General features: G+C 37.2%; 1 protein-coding gene across 1 annotated transcript in view; it reads right to left on the bottom strand.

Annotated features, from left to right (window-relative positions):
- Positions 1–15,949, bottom strand: part of Atp10d (ATPase phospholipid transporting 10D (putative)) — a 105,100-nt gene that overhangs the window by 24,331 nt on the left and 64,820 nt on the right. Inside the window, exons 10-15 of the mRNA XM_076864614.2 lie at positions 14,860–15,098; positions 8,436–8,624; positions 5,789–6,398; positions 5,082–5,188; positions 3,138–3,264; positions 1,344–1,528 (exon numbers count right to left, since the gene is read on the bottom strand). Of these exons, the coding sequence (XP_076720729.2) occupies positions 1,344–1,528; positions 3,138–3,264; positions 5,082–5,188; positions 5,789–6,398; positions 8,436–8,624; positions 14,860–15,098 (1,457 nt within the window). The remainder of the gene's footprint in view (positions 1–1,343; positions 1,529–3,137; positions 3,265–5,081; positions 5,189–5,788; positions 6,399–8,435; positions 8,625–14,859; positions 15,099–15,949) is intronic.

Here is a 15,949-nt window from a genome sequence, read left to right as displayed (position 1 = left end):
AGGGAGAATTCTACTGTTTTAACCTCTTCTTATAGTTTTCTATATTATTTTAATGTTTAATAACATCTATGCATTATACTTAAAATCAAGATAAAATAAATTTCTTCATGTTTAAAAAATTTCTACTTCAAGATCAAACAGCAATAATTGATTTCTCTCACATTCACTAAACCTCTCAGCAATCCATATTTTCTTATTTAACGCCCATAACAACCTTATGACATAGGCATTGTCTCATCTTACATGTGAGGAAAAAGCAGCTTGGGACAGTAAGTCACTCCCAAAGATAACTGATCAGTGCAGGCAAGCATTTGACCCCCAGTCTCACCAGCCACTTAGGCCACATCCATTTTTAGTTACTAAAATGACTAGCACTTTCTTAGACTCAGCCTCCTGACTGTACAGGGCCCTGGCTGGTGGTTGTGGTTGTGGGTCCACTGCCTGCAGAGATTCCACTCGGTGTTGAACAAGGAGAATTCTCTCTCCTCAAAATGTATGATGCAGCCAAGGACTAATGGAGGCCTACCATAAAAACATGGCTGACCATTTGTGGCATCCTGTGACACAGGATTCAGATGTGATTCCAAGTGAAGCTCTGGACAACGTCAGGGAAGAGGCTGCTGTCATGGAATGTTGCTAATGGCTAAGACTCAATTAGGAAGGAGGGAGGGAAGAGGATTTCCCAAGCCAAATAAATAATAGCCACAGATCTTGGAAGATACTATACTATGATTCTTCTGAACAAAACTGGGGACCAAAAAATAAAGAAAGAAAGAAAGAAAGGAAAAAAGAAATAAAGAAAAGACTGGGTCTAAATCTGTTAAATTACTTCAAAAACAACTTTTTTCCCTTCAACAGTTCATTGGTAATATTCTGAGGAGCACTACCTAAGAACTACCACTAGAGGGCACGGTTACACTGAGCATCTATTTTTAGAATGATCCTAAAATATTTATTTACCTGATTCTAACAGAAATTATCACTTCCCCTCCACTTAAAAGGGAAATAGATTCCTATCCAAGGACTTGATGTATTTTTTTTATTTTTGGACGTCTTATTGAATCCCTGGCAATTCAGTAGGGAGTGGGAAAAAATAAAATAAAAATAAATAGGATATTCCTAATGCCTTTATCCAGCAATGATTCCTCTGAATCATTATGATTTTCCACCAATCTTTTAGAAAAAACAATAACATCCTACCCAAATACAAGTTAGGTCTCTGGATAGAATAAATATCAAGAAGTTAAAAGTTATCAGCTTTTCTTTCTCCTTATGTACATCAAATTCCAAATGCTCCACTGGTTTTGAAAAGAATAGGATTAGTTTAATCTCATCATACATACTTTGCTTTGGGTATTAAGGATAAAGAGCTTGTCATCTGGCTCCAGCAGTTTGCATGCATAAGCTATGTTGATAGCTGTCTCCTGCTTGTCCCCTGTCAGCATCCAGATCTTGATGCCAGCATTATGAAGGGCCTCTATGGCCTCAGGGACTCCCTCTTGCAGGCGGTCTTCAATGCCAGTAGCACCTAAAAATAGTCAAAGTACAAGGCTTATAAGAAACCAAGGCCAGAAGAAGCTTAACTTGTCTATAATGGAATCCTATCTACCATTAACTAAGTCAATCCCTAACTATTCAGACTGTCCAGAGATCCAAATGGGGTGTGAAAAGCCAGATGAAAGTCATATATACAAAGGAATATTTTGGGGAGGGAAACTTAGGGGATGGATGAGTTTATCAAACACCAGACCAATGTTTTGTTCTCCTTTTGGCTAGCTTTCTTATCCATACATTTAAGGATTTGATTTAATTATTTACATAATCTTGTTCTGCAAATTATAAAGACAGGCGTTTAAAAACGCTTTTTCCAATAAAATGTAATGTCTATTTGCAATGCAGTTTCATTATGTAAGTCCAAGATTTTCTTTTCTGAAATAATTGGGGCCATTTGTGTTTTGGATTTCAGAAGCTTTTAGATTTTATAAAGGTAATATAGCACATATACCCTACTTTGTGATACCTGGTAATCAAGCAGATTAATATTTCTACAGGAAAACTTACAGGTTTTCATGCTAATTAGGATAATAAATACTATAAATAGTCTTACATCAAATCAGGCCTGATTTTGCTGTCAAATGAGTTTTGGCATGAAACCCTCAGAGCATTTTTTATTGTGGAATTGCAGATGAGGAAATATGGACCTATGCTACTTACAGTGTCATAGAGAAATTACTTAGGAATTGGTATCATTATTCTTTTTGATAGATATGGAAATTGTTGTTTACTCCTAAACAAAGGAATGGAACTCAGAAGCTGGTCTTTTACTGTGTTAGTGATTTCATTAGACAGTGGATCTCCATACTCTACGGGAGTGGTTCTCAAACCTGACTGTCCCTTAGAATCAGCTAGGAAGATATTAAAAGTTCCAGTGCCCAGGTCACACACCAGACCAATGCAGTCGGAATCCCTGGGGATAAGAGCAGGCATCAGCACTATTTAAAGCTCTTCAGCTTATTCCAAGATACAGCTCAACCTGACAGAAGACGTATTGTCTTTTGTGCAATTTTGTTTGAAATAAGGAAGTTAGAGAAGAGAAATAGATTTTATTAGATCTGTTACAGGTATAGGCACAGAATAAAGAACATAGACCCTGAAGCCAGGCAGACCTGAGTTTCATGTTTGGTTAGTTAGTAACTAACTGTCAGTAAACAACATGTGACCTTGAACAAATCATTGAACTGCTTGCTCTATGCCCCATTTTTTCTAAATAAGATACAAATTCAGGTGAGAATTTAAAAAGACAACACATATTAAGCACCTTAACCGATGCCAGACAAAAAACTTTCCCCATCTTTTCTTGAGCCAGGGTATTTATTTGGCTTTTTCTGTTAGGTGTTGGAGTTTAAATGACCTTCTTAAGAATAACCACCCTAATCAAACACAAGGTCTAGATTGTTGTAGTGGAAAATAGAATGGAATGGCTCGGAAGCTGGGTATATATTTAACTGCACAAGAGAAGCAGAGCCATATACATTTATTAGATTAAAGTGAAAAAAAAGGCACTGGTGAATAATGTTTTGAGAGACAATCCATGTTTTTCAAAATCCTCTGCAGGCAACACAGCGTGGTCTACCTACCAAGTAATGTTAGTTTGTTCTCCAGCCTCATAGCAGATTCAATTAGTAATTCTTCCCTGTTGTCAATACTGGTTTCAGCTAAAAAATGATTTCTTAGCCACTCTGCATATTCAGTGTCACTCATAACCTGCGAGGGGAAGAAAAAGTGGGCTAGGTGTCAGGCCCTATGATCTTGTAGAATCCCATCAGGTCTCAGCTCTGGCAAAGTATCAAACCATCAGCTTGTTCTAGGTGCCCCCCCCACCACTGGGTACAGACACACTGGGTCCCCACCTTGATATTGGTGCATGATTATCATATCAATAATATGCTGCCACATATTTGTAACATAATTTGGGCAATTTCATTACCCAAGTGGATCCCTTTTCTCTCCCCTCCTCCCCATCTCTGGTCCTCTTCCTCTGCTCTGCTGGTCTCCCTTCTATTTTCATAAGATCCTCCCATTCTTTTTTGTGTCTCCTTTTTTTTTCTCTCTCTAGCTTACACATATGAGAAAAAACATATGACCCTTGAATTTCTGAGTCTGGCTTATTTCACTTAACATAATGATGGCTAATTGGCTAATTTCTGCGGGTAATCGTTTACAATGGTAAAGAGAGAAAAAAAAAAGAGGGGCCACTTGAGTGTAGCAAGAAAGTCTTATTCCTGACAAAGATTAAGTGGAATTCTTGGAGTTGTCATCAGGGATAAATCCATTTTTCAGTTCTTACAGAGCAGGATAGAGTGGGGGCGGGAGCGGGCTGAGGCAGGTTCTCTAGCTGCTTATTTTTGCCCAAAAAGTAATTTGACTTGGGGGGCTGGGGCTAGGGCTCAGCAGTAACGCACTTGCCTGGCATGTGTGAGGCGCTGGGTTTGATTCTCAGCACCACATATAAATAAATAAAAATAAAGGTCTATCAACAACTAAAAAAATATTTTTCTTAAAAAAAGTAACTTGATTTGGGAGAATCTGACACCGATTGAGCTACATTTTTACCACATGAAGGGCTGTTCAACTGATGAAGCAAGGATTAGTTTGACCTTGAATTCTTCATTCTTCCTACAGCTGTATGTAAGATAGGCTTTTGATTTGTTATGCAGTTAGTTGACTGACTTGAGTCTAAAATGATCCTACTTTTTCTAACAGAACTTCCAAGAACTAGAATTTGAGTATGGAATGAAAGATTCTGGTAACAAACTCCTTCAAATAATTTCTTGGAACTCTGTCTTCTTATTACTTAAATTTATTTTTAGCAAGTATACATTGTGCTCCAAGATTATTCCCAATTGAGAAAAATCAATACTGACATAAAATTTCATAAATTTACTTGGCCTTACAGATAAAGGCTTATGAGCACAGAAGAAAAATAAAATAAAAACCACCGGACTGGGGATGTGGCTCAAGTGGTAGCGCGCTCGCCTGGCACGCATGCGGCCCGGGTTCAATCCTCAGCACCACATACAAAGCAAAGATGTTGTGTCCGCCGATAACTGAAAAATAAATATTAAAATTCTCTCCCTCTCTCACTCTCTCTTTAAAAAAAAAAAAAAAAACCACCAAGAACCTAATAAGGGAAAAATTAAGACTGGTCTCTGGCTTCATTCTTTTCCAAGCACATTTAATGCTATCAGACAAAGGGGACAATATTTATGAAATCTTGAGGGAAAAAATGTAGGACACAGGGAATTTTATTCCCAGAGAACTATTTACACACAAAGGCACTTGAAGATACATTGAAACATGTGAGAACTCAGAGAATATAACTTTTAGGTACCTCCTGCAAAATACTTTGGGAACAAAATCCAACCAGCTAATGTATGGAATGGAGAGGCTACATAAAGAGAATAAGTGGTCTGAGAACTTTCTCCAGCACCTGGAATGGGGTTATAATCCAAGTTTTCAGCAAATGATGGCTAAACTAGGGAAAGAGCAAAAAAAAGATGGAGTGTGCTCAGCAGTCTCACCTTCTTTGCTATACATAAAGTGCGTAGCCCTCGTTTGGCATAGTCATCCAAGTGTTTCTGGGTTTTCTCCCTTATTATTGTCTGTTGTTTTTCCACATCTGCTCCATCTGAAATAATGAACAAAACACTAGTGTTCCCACCAGTCTGCCCAATTACAGACAGACTTTAAAACACAATGATGCTTAATCCACAATAAACCAAAGGCGTTCCAGTTTTAAATCCCACATGTATATCCATAAACTGAACCCTTCAGAAAAAAAAAGTTTCCCTTGATTCTTTCTTTCTTTTTTATCAGAGGAAAATACCAAGACCTTAATACAAACACTGCTACCATAGTACCCGTATTAACACAAACGTCATGGGTAGTATGTCATTAAGTTTCTCAGGAACCTATTACGGAGGTATCATAATGCTCACTTTATTGAAGACTCAGGTGCAGAATCGTTAGGTAACCTTATATGGACACAGTTAATGATGGATGGTTCAGATTCAAACCCAGGTCTATGCAGCTCCCAAACTTATTTGCTTTCCCACCAAATAGTGAGAAACTTTCCTCTACTTTTCCAAGTAGGAGTGATCCCCAAATATCTACTACTTTGCTTTATAAATATATTACCACATGAAATGATTCATGAGATTCAAATGAGAGTGATATGCATGGTATATCATTATCATCCCATTACCAACCCAGCTCTGTGTGCACCTACCTGGGGAAGCTGCTGAGAGCAACTCCATAATCACAGAATCAGCACCCTTAGTATATACCACAACTTGGTTGGAAAGAGGGTGTCGGACCACAACAGACATTCTTTTTCTGACTGAGTCAAAAGGCAGGATATGGAGGAGTTGAAATGTTAATGATCCCAAAGCAGCAAAGTCCACCATAACCTGCTCTGGTGTCCGTGACTGTAAAGTGCATCGGTAAGCCCTGGCAGCATACACCAAGGCTGCTTCATCTGGACTCTCAGCCTCATAACACAGGTTGGAGGCCGAGGGCTGTTCAGGGAGGGATTCCACTTTGCCATTTGCAAGCCCTGCATCACTGTTCCGTTTTTCAAGTGCCAAACAGCAAGCTGAATTACTGAAGTGCTGGGGACTTTCACTTATCTGGGAGACCTCTTCCTCCACGGGGGAAGCTGGTTTTATTCGACTGAAGAGAGACAGTCTTCCCACAAAGGTGCTTGGAACCCCAGAAGATGGCTCTTTCCCACTGGTAAGGGATGGTAGACTTGATCTTCGGACGGACAATCTCTGGAAGAGATTTTTAAATTCTTCCAAGGACTTGATGGGCATTCCACTCAGGGAAGAGAGTCTGATCTAGAAAAGGCAATTTAGGAAGGTCTTACTGGTACAGTCAAAGGTATCTTCCAACTAGGAAGATGTGAGATATCAAAGAGTTACTGCTCCTTTAAATGATTAGCAGCCTGCTTCTTACTTACAACCTGAGTGGAAAACATGAATAAAAATAAAAGCCACCATGGAAAACAGTGTGTTGAGGGTGATGATATAATAAAACTCTATAATCTTTTGGGAAGAAATAGGACCACTGATAGCAAAAGATATCAAATGATAACATCGGGAATACTTACAGCAACTTTTCCAAAAGTTACAAAATGCTAACATTAGAAATAGAGTAATTTTTCCTAGAGAAATAATTTTGAGGTTTGCAAAATCTATAATCTTTATTGGGTACATCCTAGCAAAAAAAATTTCAAAGTTATAAGCAAATTAAGTATTCAATAGTAACAAAACAGAAACACCTTCTTGCAATATTATAAAATAATTAAGAATATAATTTATAAAGACCATGGGGTAGTATTGACAAAGCTATGAAAATGTGAGGACAAATGAGTAACAATATACATAGTAAAAATACCTTAAGAGAGTAAATGAACAACATTTTTTTCCTTTAACTTTCCAGATTCTATAAAAGATTACTTTGACTTTTTAAAAAATAATCAGAACCGTAAACAAAATAATTTAAGGAAGAAGCATCAGAATATGAATACAAATTTCTATTTTTACAGAGCATTCTATTATTTGTGCCCTAATTTCTGTTAGATCTCTTTTTATCAGTGATAAAATTTAGAATTTAATACTAATACATAGAAGATCAATTAATTGAATTCTAAAATTTTCTCATTCAGAAATGCCTGGTGGATTAAAACTTTTTTTTCTGAAAAATTACTAACTTTATAATGGTTTGAGGGTCTCATGTTGATCAACTTTTGAAGTTATCAACAACTCAAAAATCAGAAAAATTAACCCTAATCACAGATGAGGTTTTCATGTTCCATTTAAGTTCTGATTATCTCCTGTTCACTGTTTTCCAACATCACCTTGAGACAACGAACAACAATATTTCTTAAACAGAAAACACCAAAAGATTCCAACTTGAAACATATTTAAGAAGAAAAAAATGTTCTGTAAGGAAAACACAAAGCACCCAGTGATTTATTCTCTAACCACATAATCACTTTTCAAAGAGCAACTTCCTAGGAAAACCTTGCAAATATATAGTTTCTAATCAAATGCAGCTTAATTGGAAATAAATTACTTTTATGTTAAGGTTGACCATCTCTGAAGTTGCCAAAAGAAAATGATCTAATAGAAAATTAAAATTTAATTGGGTTAGGGTGCAAAATTGAATTTTAAGTGGATGTACGGAAAGGGGAGATAGTTATACACAAAAGAAGCTAGCACAGCCAAGTGGTGAATCACCAGCCCTTAACACAAGTTTTTCTTCTTAATTGAAAAATGAATTCTCCATGAATTCCAGGCTATAAAAAGACTCTAAAAATGGAGTTTCCATAAAAACAACAGAATCTTGTTATGTTATACACATACTAGATTTTAGATTCAGTTAAAATTGACCCAACTAGTACCTGAGAGAGCACATTATCAGTAAGCATGATGATGAACCCAATAATTCTTATTGTGTTTGATAAAGTAGAGATGATGTTGGAGGTCTCAAAAGTTTCAAAGCAAGTTTTAATTTGGTAAGTAAACTAAAACAAAATGAACACATTCTCATCAGTAATCCCTTACAAACTGGTTTTGGGAGCCTGGGCAAATTACTCTATGTCATCTATAAAATGGGAAATAGTAGAGTAAGAATATCTAATTCAGAGGACTGTTGGGAGGGTTAAACACATTAATACACTAAGTAAATCACTTAGACCATGGTTAAATGCAGGGTAGAGACTCAGTCCTAAAAACATGTCATATTCCTGCTACTATTAGATACTATTATTATTATTTATTGTTATTATCATATAACAAGACAGTATAGATACATATAAATCCCAAATTCTCCTCTGCAGAGATGACCCTTGGTTGCAAAGGAGGCTTTACCTTTTGTCGAGGTTGGTTAGGAGCAGAAACCACCACTGTGTTGCAAATTGCTAGGGCAATAAAGAAGTCCATGATGTACGAAATCTCCAGGGCAGGACTTGGGATGGTTCCGTCTCCTGGGGTAAACAGCTGAGGCGTAATCTGACTAAATTTGTCCAAAAGCCTGGTATCAGGCACCACATCGGTTTCCTGAAGATTTGATAAGACAATAAGACAAAATACAATCAACAGAAGAAATAAATTTCATAACCAGGATCTAAATGAAGCATGAAATGGGAAACTTTCTTTTTTTTTTAAAAAAAAAAAAGCAGAAAACAAACAAAAAGTTAATGCATATGGATGGAATCATGAAAGTGACAATAGAAAACACATAAAATATATAGAAATCCAGACTCTACACTATTTTTTTATTGATTGTTCAAAACATTACAGAGCTCACGATATATCATCTTTCATACATTTGACTCAATTGGGTTATGAACTCTCATTTTTTACCCCAAATACAGACTCTACATTATTAATGGAGACAAACTTGACTATGCACTTAAAACTAAACAGCAGATAGCAACAGTGATATTCTACTAAAATCTAGTTAAATTTGTATTTCTCATTTTGAAATGCATTGTGCCAGGCAGATATTATTTTATTGTGCCTAGAATTCTACCTTGGCTATTGATTGACCCAAGAATAACTGATGAGTATGAATTCTTCTTAAAATGAGTTTGTTATTCATATCACATTACTTTAGCAAAAATATTTAATTGCTCAATTTATTACTATTGTAAAAACCAACTCCCCAAAATAGAATTTACCGCAAGCAGGCTAACAGATTTAATCAGCACATCTCAGCAATATCCTGTAAGAAACAGATTAGTAGGTTTTTTTCTAAGAGATTTCTGATCACCAAATATGTATGGCAAATATGCCCTCCTCTGAAAAGCTCTTAGTAAAGATTTGCTCTATGAAGTTTTATTATTGGAGGAAAGTATGCCATTTTATTTCACATAGTGCTTCTCACACTTATTTGAGAGTTTTAACAGAAGAATATTGTATTAGAAATCTGATTATAATCCAAGAACATATAGCCAACTGTTTAAGAATTTTTGAGCTGAGTCAAAGGGGGACAGAGCATTCAGAATCAAGGTTTACAAATACACTACTGAACGGTAGAGGAGTCCTGAATTCTGGCCAGCAAAACACACTGACTTAAGGAAGCCAAGAGAGATGATTTAGAGCAAAGAGTGAAACATGGAAATGGTGGGTGGGATCTTGGACGCAGAAGAGCATGGCTTGCATTTTATGCTTCAGAATTTGGCAAGAGTTGCATAAGTTTAATAGGAAAAGAGTTTGCACTGAAAATCATGTGGATTTGGGATCAGGTGTTATCTCCATTGTATCCAAATTGGTGGCTACTTACATCACTTTTTGAGAACTCATACCTAATAGAGTGGATGTTCAAGGTAAATGGGATAGTGACTGAGAGGAGACCAGTACAACAGCAACCCAAGTAATTTAACATTTCTTTTCCTTCCTTCTTAAATGGCAAGCACTCACCCTCAGGCATGTTACAGGATCACAACAGGTTTAAAAGGGCCATTATCAGCTTTCACAAAGCATTCTTAGATGCCAGACTGTGCCATAGTCATGAGAATAAAAGTAATACCAAAGCCTACCCAAACCGTGTGTGTGTGTGTGTGTGTGTGTGTGTGTGTGTATAAATTGTGTAGATAAGAATTAGAAAAATAAAGTGGGAAAAAATCTAGAAACTCGGGACATAGAGAACCTTGAAGCACCCTAACATAATACAAATAAAAGAAGAATCCAGAAGGAGATTTAAGGAAAAGGCCACATGGAAATGAAGCTACAGATAAAAAGTATTTCTTCACTTTACTTGTTTGTGACAAAATAATCTTTAGTAAGGTAGTTGATGAATGAAGAAGGTATCAAGATACCACATGCAATTTTTTTTATCTATGACTTTATCTATAGATGTTTTCCCCAAGATCCGGATCTTTTTCATTAGAATCCTGTATTTTTTTTTTTTTAATGACATTTGTTCTTTTTTCCTAGACAGACAGCTCTATCCTCTCTGAATACTATGAAATTGAGAATCAGGCCCACAGTATCTTGACTTAAATGATTCCATGCCCTTGCATTTCTCTCCCCAGAGAGCTTGGAAGTTCCTTTGAAGTAAGGACTGTATCTACTGATCCCTAACTCAGTATCCAACACATTGCAAAGTTTATTGTCTTACATTACTACCAAACACTCGATAGCCTTATACTCCATAAGGAAAGAGATGGAGAAACAAAAAGATGTTACTCTTTGGAAAATAAACCATATTAGCTCTTACTGGGCCTAAAATAGACATCTTATTAAAATTCAGAAAAAATTTATATTCCCAATTAGAGCACAGAGCAGACAGCCAGATGTGGACAGCGTCCCATCATGTAAACAAAGCTTTCTTTATCTGGTTTCTTAGTGGGAGTTCCAAAACTTTGTCTAAATCTTGTGAGATGATATATTTGACCATTAGAAATTCTAGATTTATCCTCTTGATTCATATTAACCCTTCCTATCAGATTGCAGATTCCACATTCATTTCTTCCCTTCCTTCCTTTCCCCTCCTACCTCCTATGTAAATACAAATTAAACAAGCAAAAAACTGACCAGGGCTCCTCTTTTCTGTCCTATATGCTTGCTGAAGCTTTTAGATGACTTTAATATAATTTAAATTTACATTTGTTTTAAAACTAAGTGACAGGACACTCAATTATACTGAGTGGCAATTATATAAAATCCCAAATGCCCACAGTTACAAATGGACAAAAATGGGAGATGAGTTGACCAAGCAGCTATAAGGCTGTTTCCTACTCCTCCTCTGTTTCTACGTGTACCTAAGGGTTTTGTTTCCTTTTCTGCTACTACTTATCTCCCATTTTAGGGGCTCACTGCTCCCCATCTGCAACTTTCGCTTGAGTATAGCTCCAAATGCCTTCTCTTGGTCCCTTCTGATTCCTAAACACCACAGACCTGAAGGTAAACGACAAAGGCCAATAGCGACACATACTGACAACTTCTCTGCTCAGGCTCTCCCATGAGTGTCGGGTGTCTGCATGTGTTCTGGGCTGTCTGCCCAGCTTGCTGCCTAGAACATAACCAAATGCTAGGAGCAAAAAATGTCTTATTCCTTTTATATCCCTGGGTCAGTATTATGCTATGTCTTCTACTAATTGATTAATTCAATTTTCCCATAATATTTTTGTTGGTCAGTGGTGCCAGGCATCTCTCAAAGAAAGTAGAGTGCATAAGACAAGCAAGATCCTGTCTTGCATGAAACTCCAATTTTACCTGGAGGAGACAGGTAATCCAAAAGTATCCCATAAGTAAATAAGATACTTCTAGATTGTGACGGGAGAGATGGAAAGTATTTGGGATCAGGTGACCAGGTAGACTCCATTGCGCAGGTGACACCTGAGTTGAGACCTCAATCATGGGAAAGAGATTGCCATAGAAAGACCTGGGAGAAGAACATCCCAGCCTGAATGAACATCACGCTGATTGAAAGAGAAACACTAGGGGATTACAGAAGCATAAACATAAAGGCTTCTATTTCTAGAATAGGTAATATAAACCCAGGGTCCAAAGGCCTCAATGACTTAATGTCATAAGTTTCAAAGATTGACATTGCTATGCCAGCTCTTAATTTGCTTCCCATGAAGGTGCCATTTTATAAGCATCTTCTTCTAGGAAACTCATCTCTCAGTGTTCTCAAGCAGGTGTTCTTCATCTTGACTCCATGGATGAGTGGAATTTAAGAATCATATGCGAAATTTTTATAGAGGCCATTTTTTCAGGTCAATGATTATATAGCTTTCTTAAAATAATCTTTAGTCACCGAAAAGGATAAAATCGATTTGTGCAGACCCAGAGTGAGAGATGGTGTTATGTTTCTAGGAAGAACATGATCTCTTTATCCTATACAGGAGTATGATTTTGCAAAACACAAAAACAAGACACCCCTCCCCACAACATTCACATAATTAGAGTGACACATGGCACTGAAAAGACTGAGGTTATTAAGCAGCTTCATTCAAGAACCTTCAAAAATATTGCATTGAGAATGAATGAGCTAGAAACCATGTTGAGGAGTCAAGATGAAACAGTTGTTGCTCTCAAGAAATTAAAGTCAGATGTAAAAATAAGACCAATGTAACATGGGTCAAGGGACAGAGGGAACGGTAAACAGCTTAGAAGCTGAAAAAAAAAAGCATCTGAAAAGTCTTCAGAAAGCTGATAAGAAAGGTCTTTCTTAAAATTAACATTCCATCAGATTTGGTGAATAGAAGTGGGATATGAAGGGAGAACATATTTTAGGCAGGGAAAATACTGTAGATAAAGGCAGAAAAAAAAAAAAACAAAAAAAACTTTAAGTAGTACTCATTTGTACCAATAGCAGAGTGTGGTTTGATCAGGAAATAGTGAGGAGGTACAGAACAGGCCCAGCAGGCTGTCAGTACTGTGCTACTCCAACTGAACATGAGCCCATGAGTGCTTCCTTTCAGGTGCGTGGAAAATGTAAAAGTTCATGTTATGGTATGGTTTGGATACCGTGTCTCTCCAAAGCGCCTGTGTTAATGAAGGAATATTCAGAAGTGAAATGATTAGTTTATGAGAGCTGCAACCTACTCAAAACATCCTAGCTTGGGGGCTGGGGATGTGGCTCAAGCGGTAGCGCGCTCGCCTGGCATGCGTGCGGCCAGGGTTCAATCCTCAGCACCACATACAAAGAAAGATGTTGTGTCTGCCGAAAACTAAAAAATAATAAATATTAAAAATTCTCTCTCTAAATAAAAAAACAAAACATCCTAGCTTGAATGATCAAATAGTCGGTAACTAGTCAGGTTACAACCTTCAAAAACAACTCAATAATACTTCTTAACTAGCAGAAGGGTCCCTGGGGGGCATGCCCTCAAAGACTTTATCATCTCTGTGGTCCCTTTCTCCTTCCCTCCCCTGCTCTCTCTCCTGGCTTCCAAGAGTGGAGCCAGTGTTCTCCCATCCCATTCTTCAGCCATGATGTTCTGCTTCACCTTGGGTCCAATCAATGAACTCAGCTAATCATGGACTAAACCTCTGAAATTGTGAGCCAACATAAACTTTCTTCTTTAGATTGTTCTTATCAGGTATTTTGGTCACAGCAATGAAAGGCTAACACAGTTCAGTAGAGGGATAAGTTAACAAATAGCATAGAAGAAAATAAATGCATATATACATATGAATTTCTAATACAGACTTAAAATGAGTGTAGAGAAAAGGTTATGTGTATTACTTCCTTATTTCTTTCAAAGTTGGAGAAAAATTGAGATGTTTGAAACAGCTTACCATATGATCAAGACACAATGTAACAGGTATTCTATTCTTAGTGCCACAGAAATGAGTTTAACTGTAAGGGTCACACTACTTGCTGCACTTGTGCACTTGTTGACATTTGTAAAAGAGACAGTAGGTATTTTCAAGGCCCTTCCAGGTCAAAGGAGATCCCTGGGGTGGATTCACATAATGTATCCACTAGGAAAATCTTACAACACTGTAGCAACATAAGGTATCCCATAGATGATTTATTCTTGTTATGTCACCAATTTGGGAGTTATTACTAGTCTCATCATTGGAGATTTCACCTCATTGGAGGTCTCATCCTTCTTGGTAAAACGCAAATATTTATGCAGTGTGAAAGACAAAAAGAAAACAAGTATTTTAAAGAAGTACTTTTAAATAGTAAAACATTTAATGTCTAAGTTTTTTACATAAGCATCTTTCCTCTGTTTCCCTCTAATTTTTTTTTTCTGCAGAAAAATGAGTTTGTTAATGGGTGTAATCAATCAGTTTCTAACAGTTTCTAAGGAAACTAAAAACAAACCCTGATGATCTGTTTGATGGAAATATTAGAAAATGCTCTTTTGAAGGCTAGGAATGAAGGAGAAGGCTCAAGTTTGTTGGAATAGAGAGGAAGATTACAGAAAGATAAAAAGGTCCTCAAGGTCACCAAAAGGCCTATGAATTTCCCTGTCAACTAGACATATTCACCTATCTGTGAGATAAGTAAGCTTTGTTGGACCCAAGAGTGAACTCTGATTTTTAAGTAAAGGCAGCCCTCCAGGCTCAGACAAGTTCATTCCTGGATCAAAAATATTACATTTTTCTGAAACAGTATATAACTTCTCAACACTGAATTATTTCAAAACTCAGGAAGTTGTAATATTATTTGTTTATACTTATTATGTGTCACAATCACACAGAACTATAATGATGTAGTCTCTTCTTCAGTAGAAAGTAGAACAATCTTTGGCTGAATTGTCAATACAAGGCTGTTCTTCCCTTAAACACTGTGCATGTGTAATTCTAATCATGAGTTCACACTTACAATGGGGCTACTGAAGGCAGCTTGTCTGGAATGAGGCACTTCACTGGCTCCTTCTCCACTTCCTACAGCAAAAGTACTTCCAGAAAGACGATTTGAGGGTTTGCTTCCCAAAGGCCCATTATGAACTGTCCTGAAGCTGTGGGCTCTCAGTCTTGCCATATTGCTGACTGAGCTGCTGAGGGTGTCTGCATACTCTTCTTCTTCAGAGACCACTTCCTGATAGGACTCCAACCTCTTGGCTGAGGGATAAAAAGCAGACTGGGTCATCATCTGAGAACAAACTTATGAGTTGACTATGTCAGGCAGTTACTTAAATAGCTATTTCACACCATTTACCCTTTCAAACTGGCCTCCAAATCTCCCACTTTGTATCCTTAGTTAATAAACTTACTTCATGCCTTACAGGAGAAGTAGGAACAATCAGATAGGAACTCCCTTCTTTTTTCATCATCAGATCTGACAACTTATCTGCATCTGTATCCATACTCTTTGCCTTTCTTCCTACTGCTATGGAGGAAGCATCTCTTCATGTTCACATGAGATACCCTCCACCTGTGTTCTTGATCCTCCCTCTGACCTCAAGGTCTTCACCTTTCATCTTTGCAACTCTTCCTCTTTTATTTACACCTATCTCCTCAACCAATTAATTTCAGGACTTTCTGTTCCCATCTATCCATTGATAAATAAATTAAAAAAAAAAGGTCATATATGTCTATCCTTGTCTCATTTGAGCCCTCAGTAATAACTACCAGAATTGATCACTTTTTCTTTTTGAAATGTTCCTTTCGGCTTTTCTGACACCACACTTATCTGTTTTCCCTCTCACTTTACTGGCTAGTCCTGTTTAGTTTTTCCTGCCATCTTTCTTCTCAAATATTAACAAGCTGCAGAAGCTCCTTCTCTTATCCACTGAGACACTCTTTCTTGAGAATCTCATCTGTTTCCATATTTGAAAAAGAATCTCTGCACGTATAACCTCTAAGCCCATACCTTCAGCTCTGGCCTCTACTTGGATGTCTACAAGTCTTTTCCAGCAGATTATCAGCATGGCTCACTGCCTCACCTCCTTCAAGTCTCCCATCACACAACC

The sequence above is a fragment of the Callospermophilus lateralis genome, chromosome 8, assembly GCF_048772815.1.
Source record: "Callospermophilus lateralis isolate mCalLat2 chromosome 8, mCalLat2.hap1, whole genome shotgun sequence".
NCBI lineage: Eukaryota > Metazoa > Chordata > Mammalia > Rodentia > Sciuridae > Callospermophilus > Callospermophilus lateralis.
The sequence above is the reverse complement of the archived record's forward strand: the minus strand, read 5'-3'. Positions and strand labels throughout refer to the sequence as shown.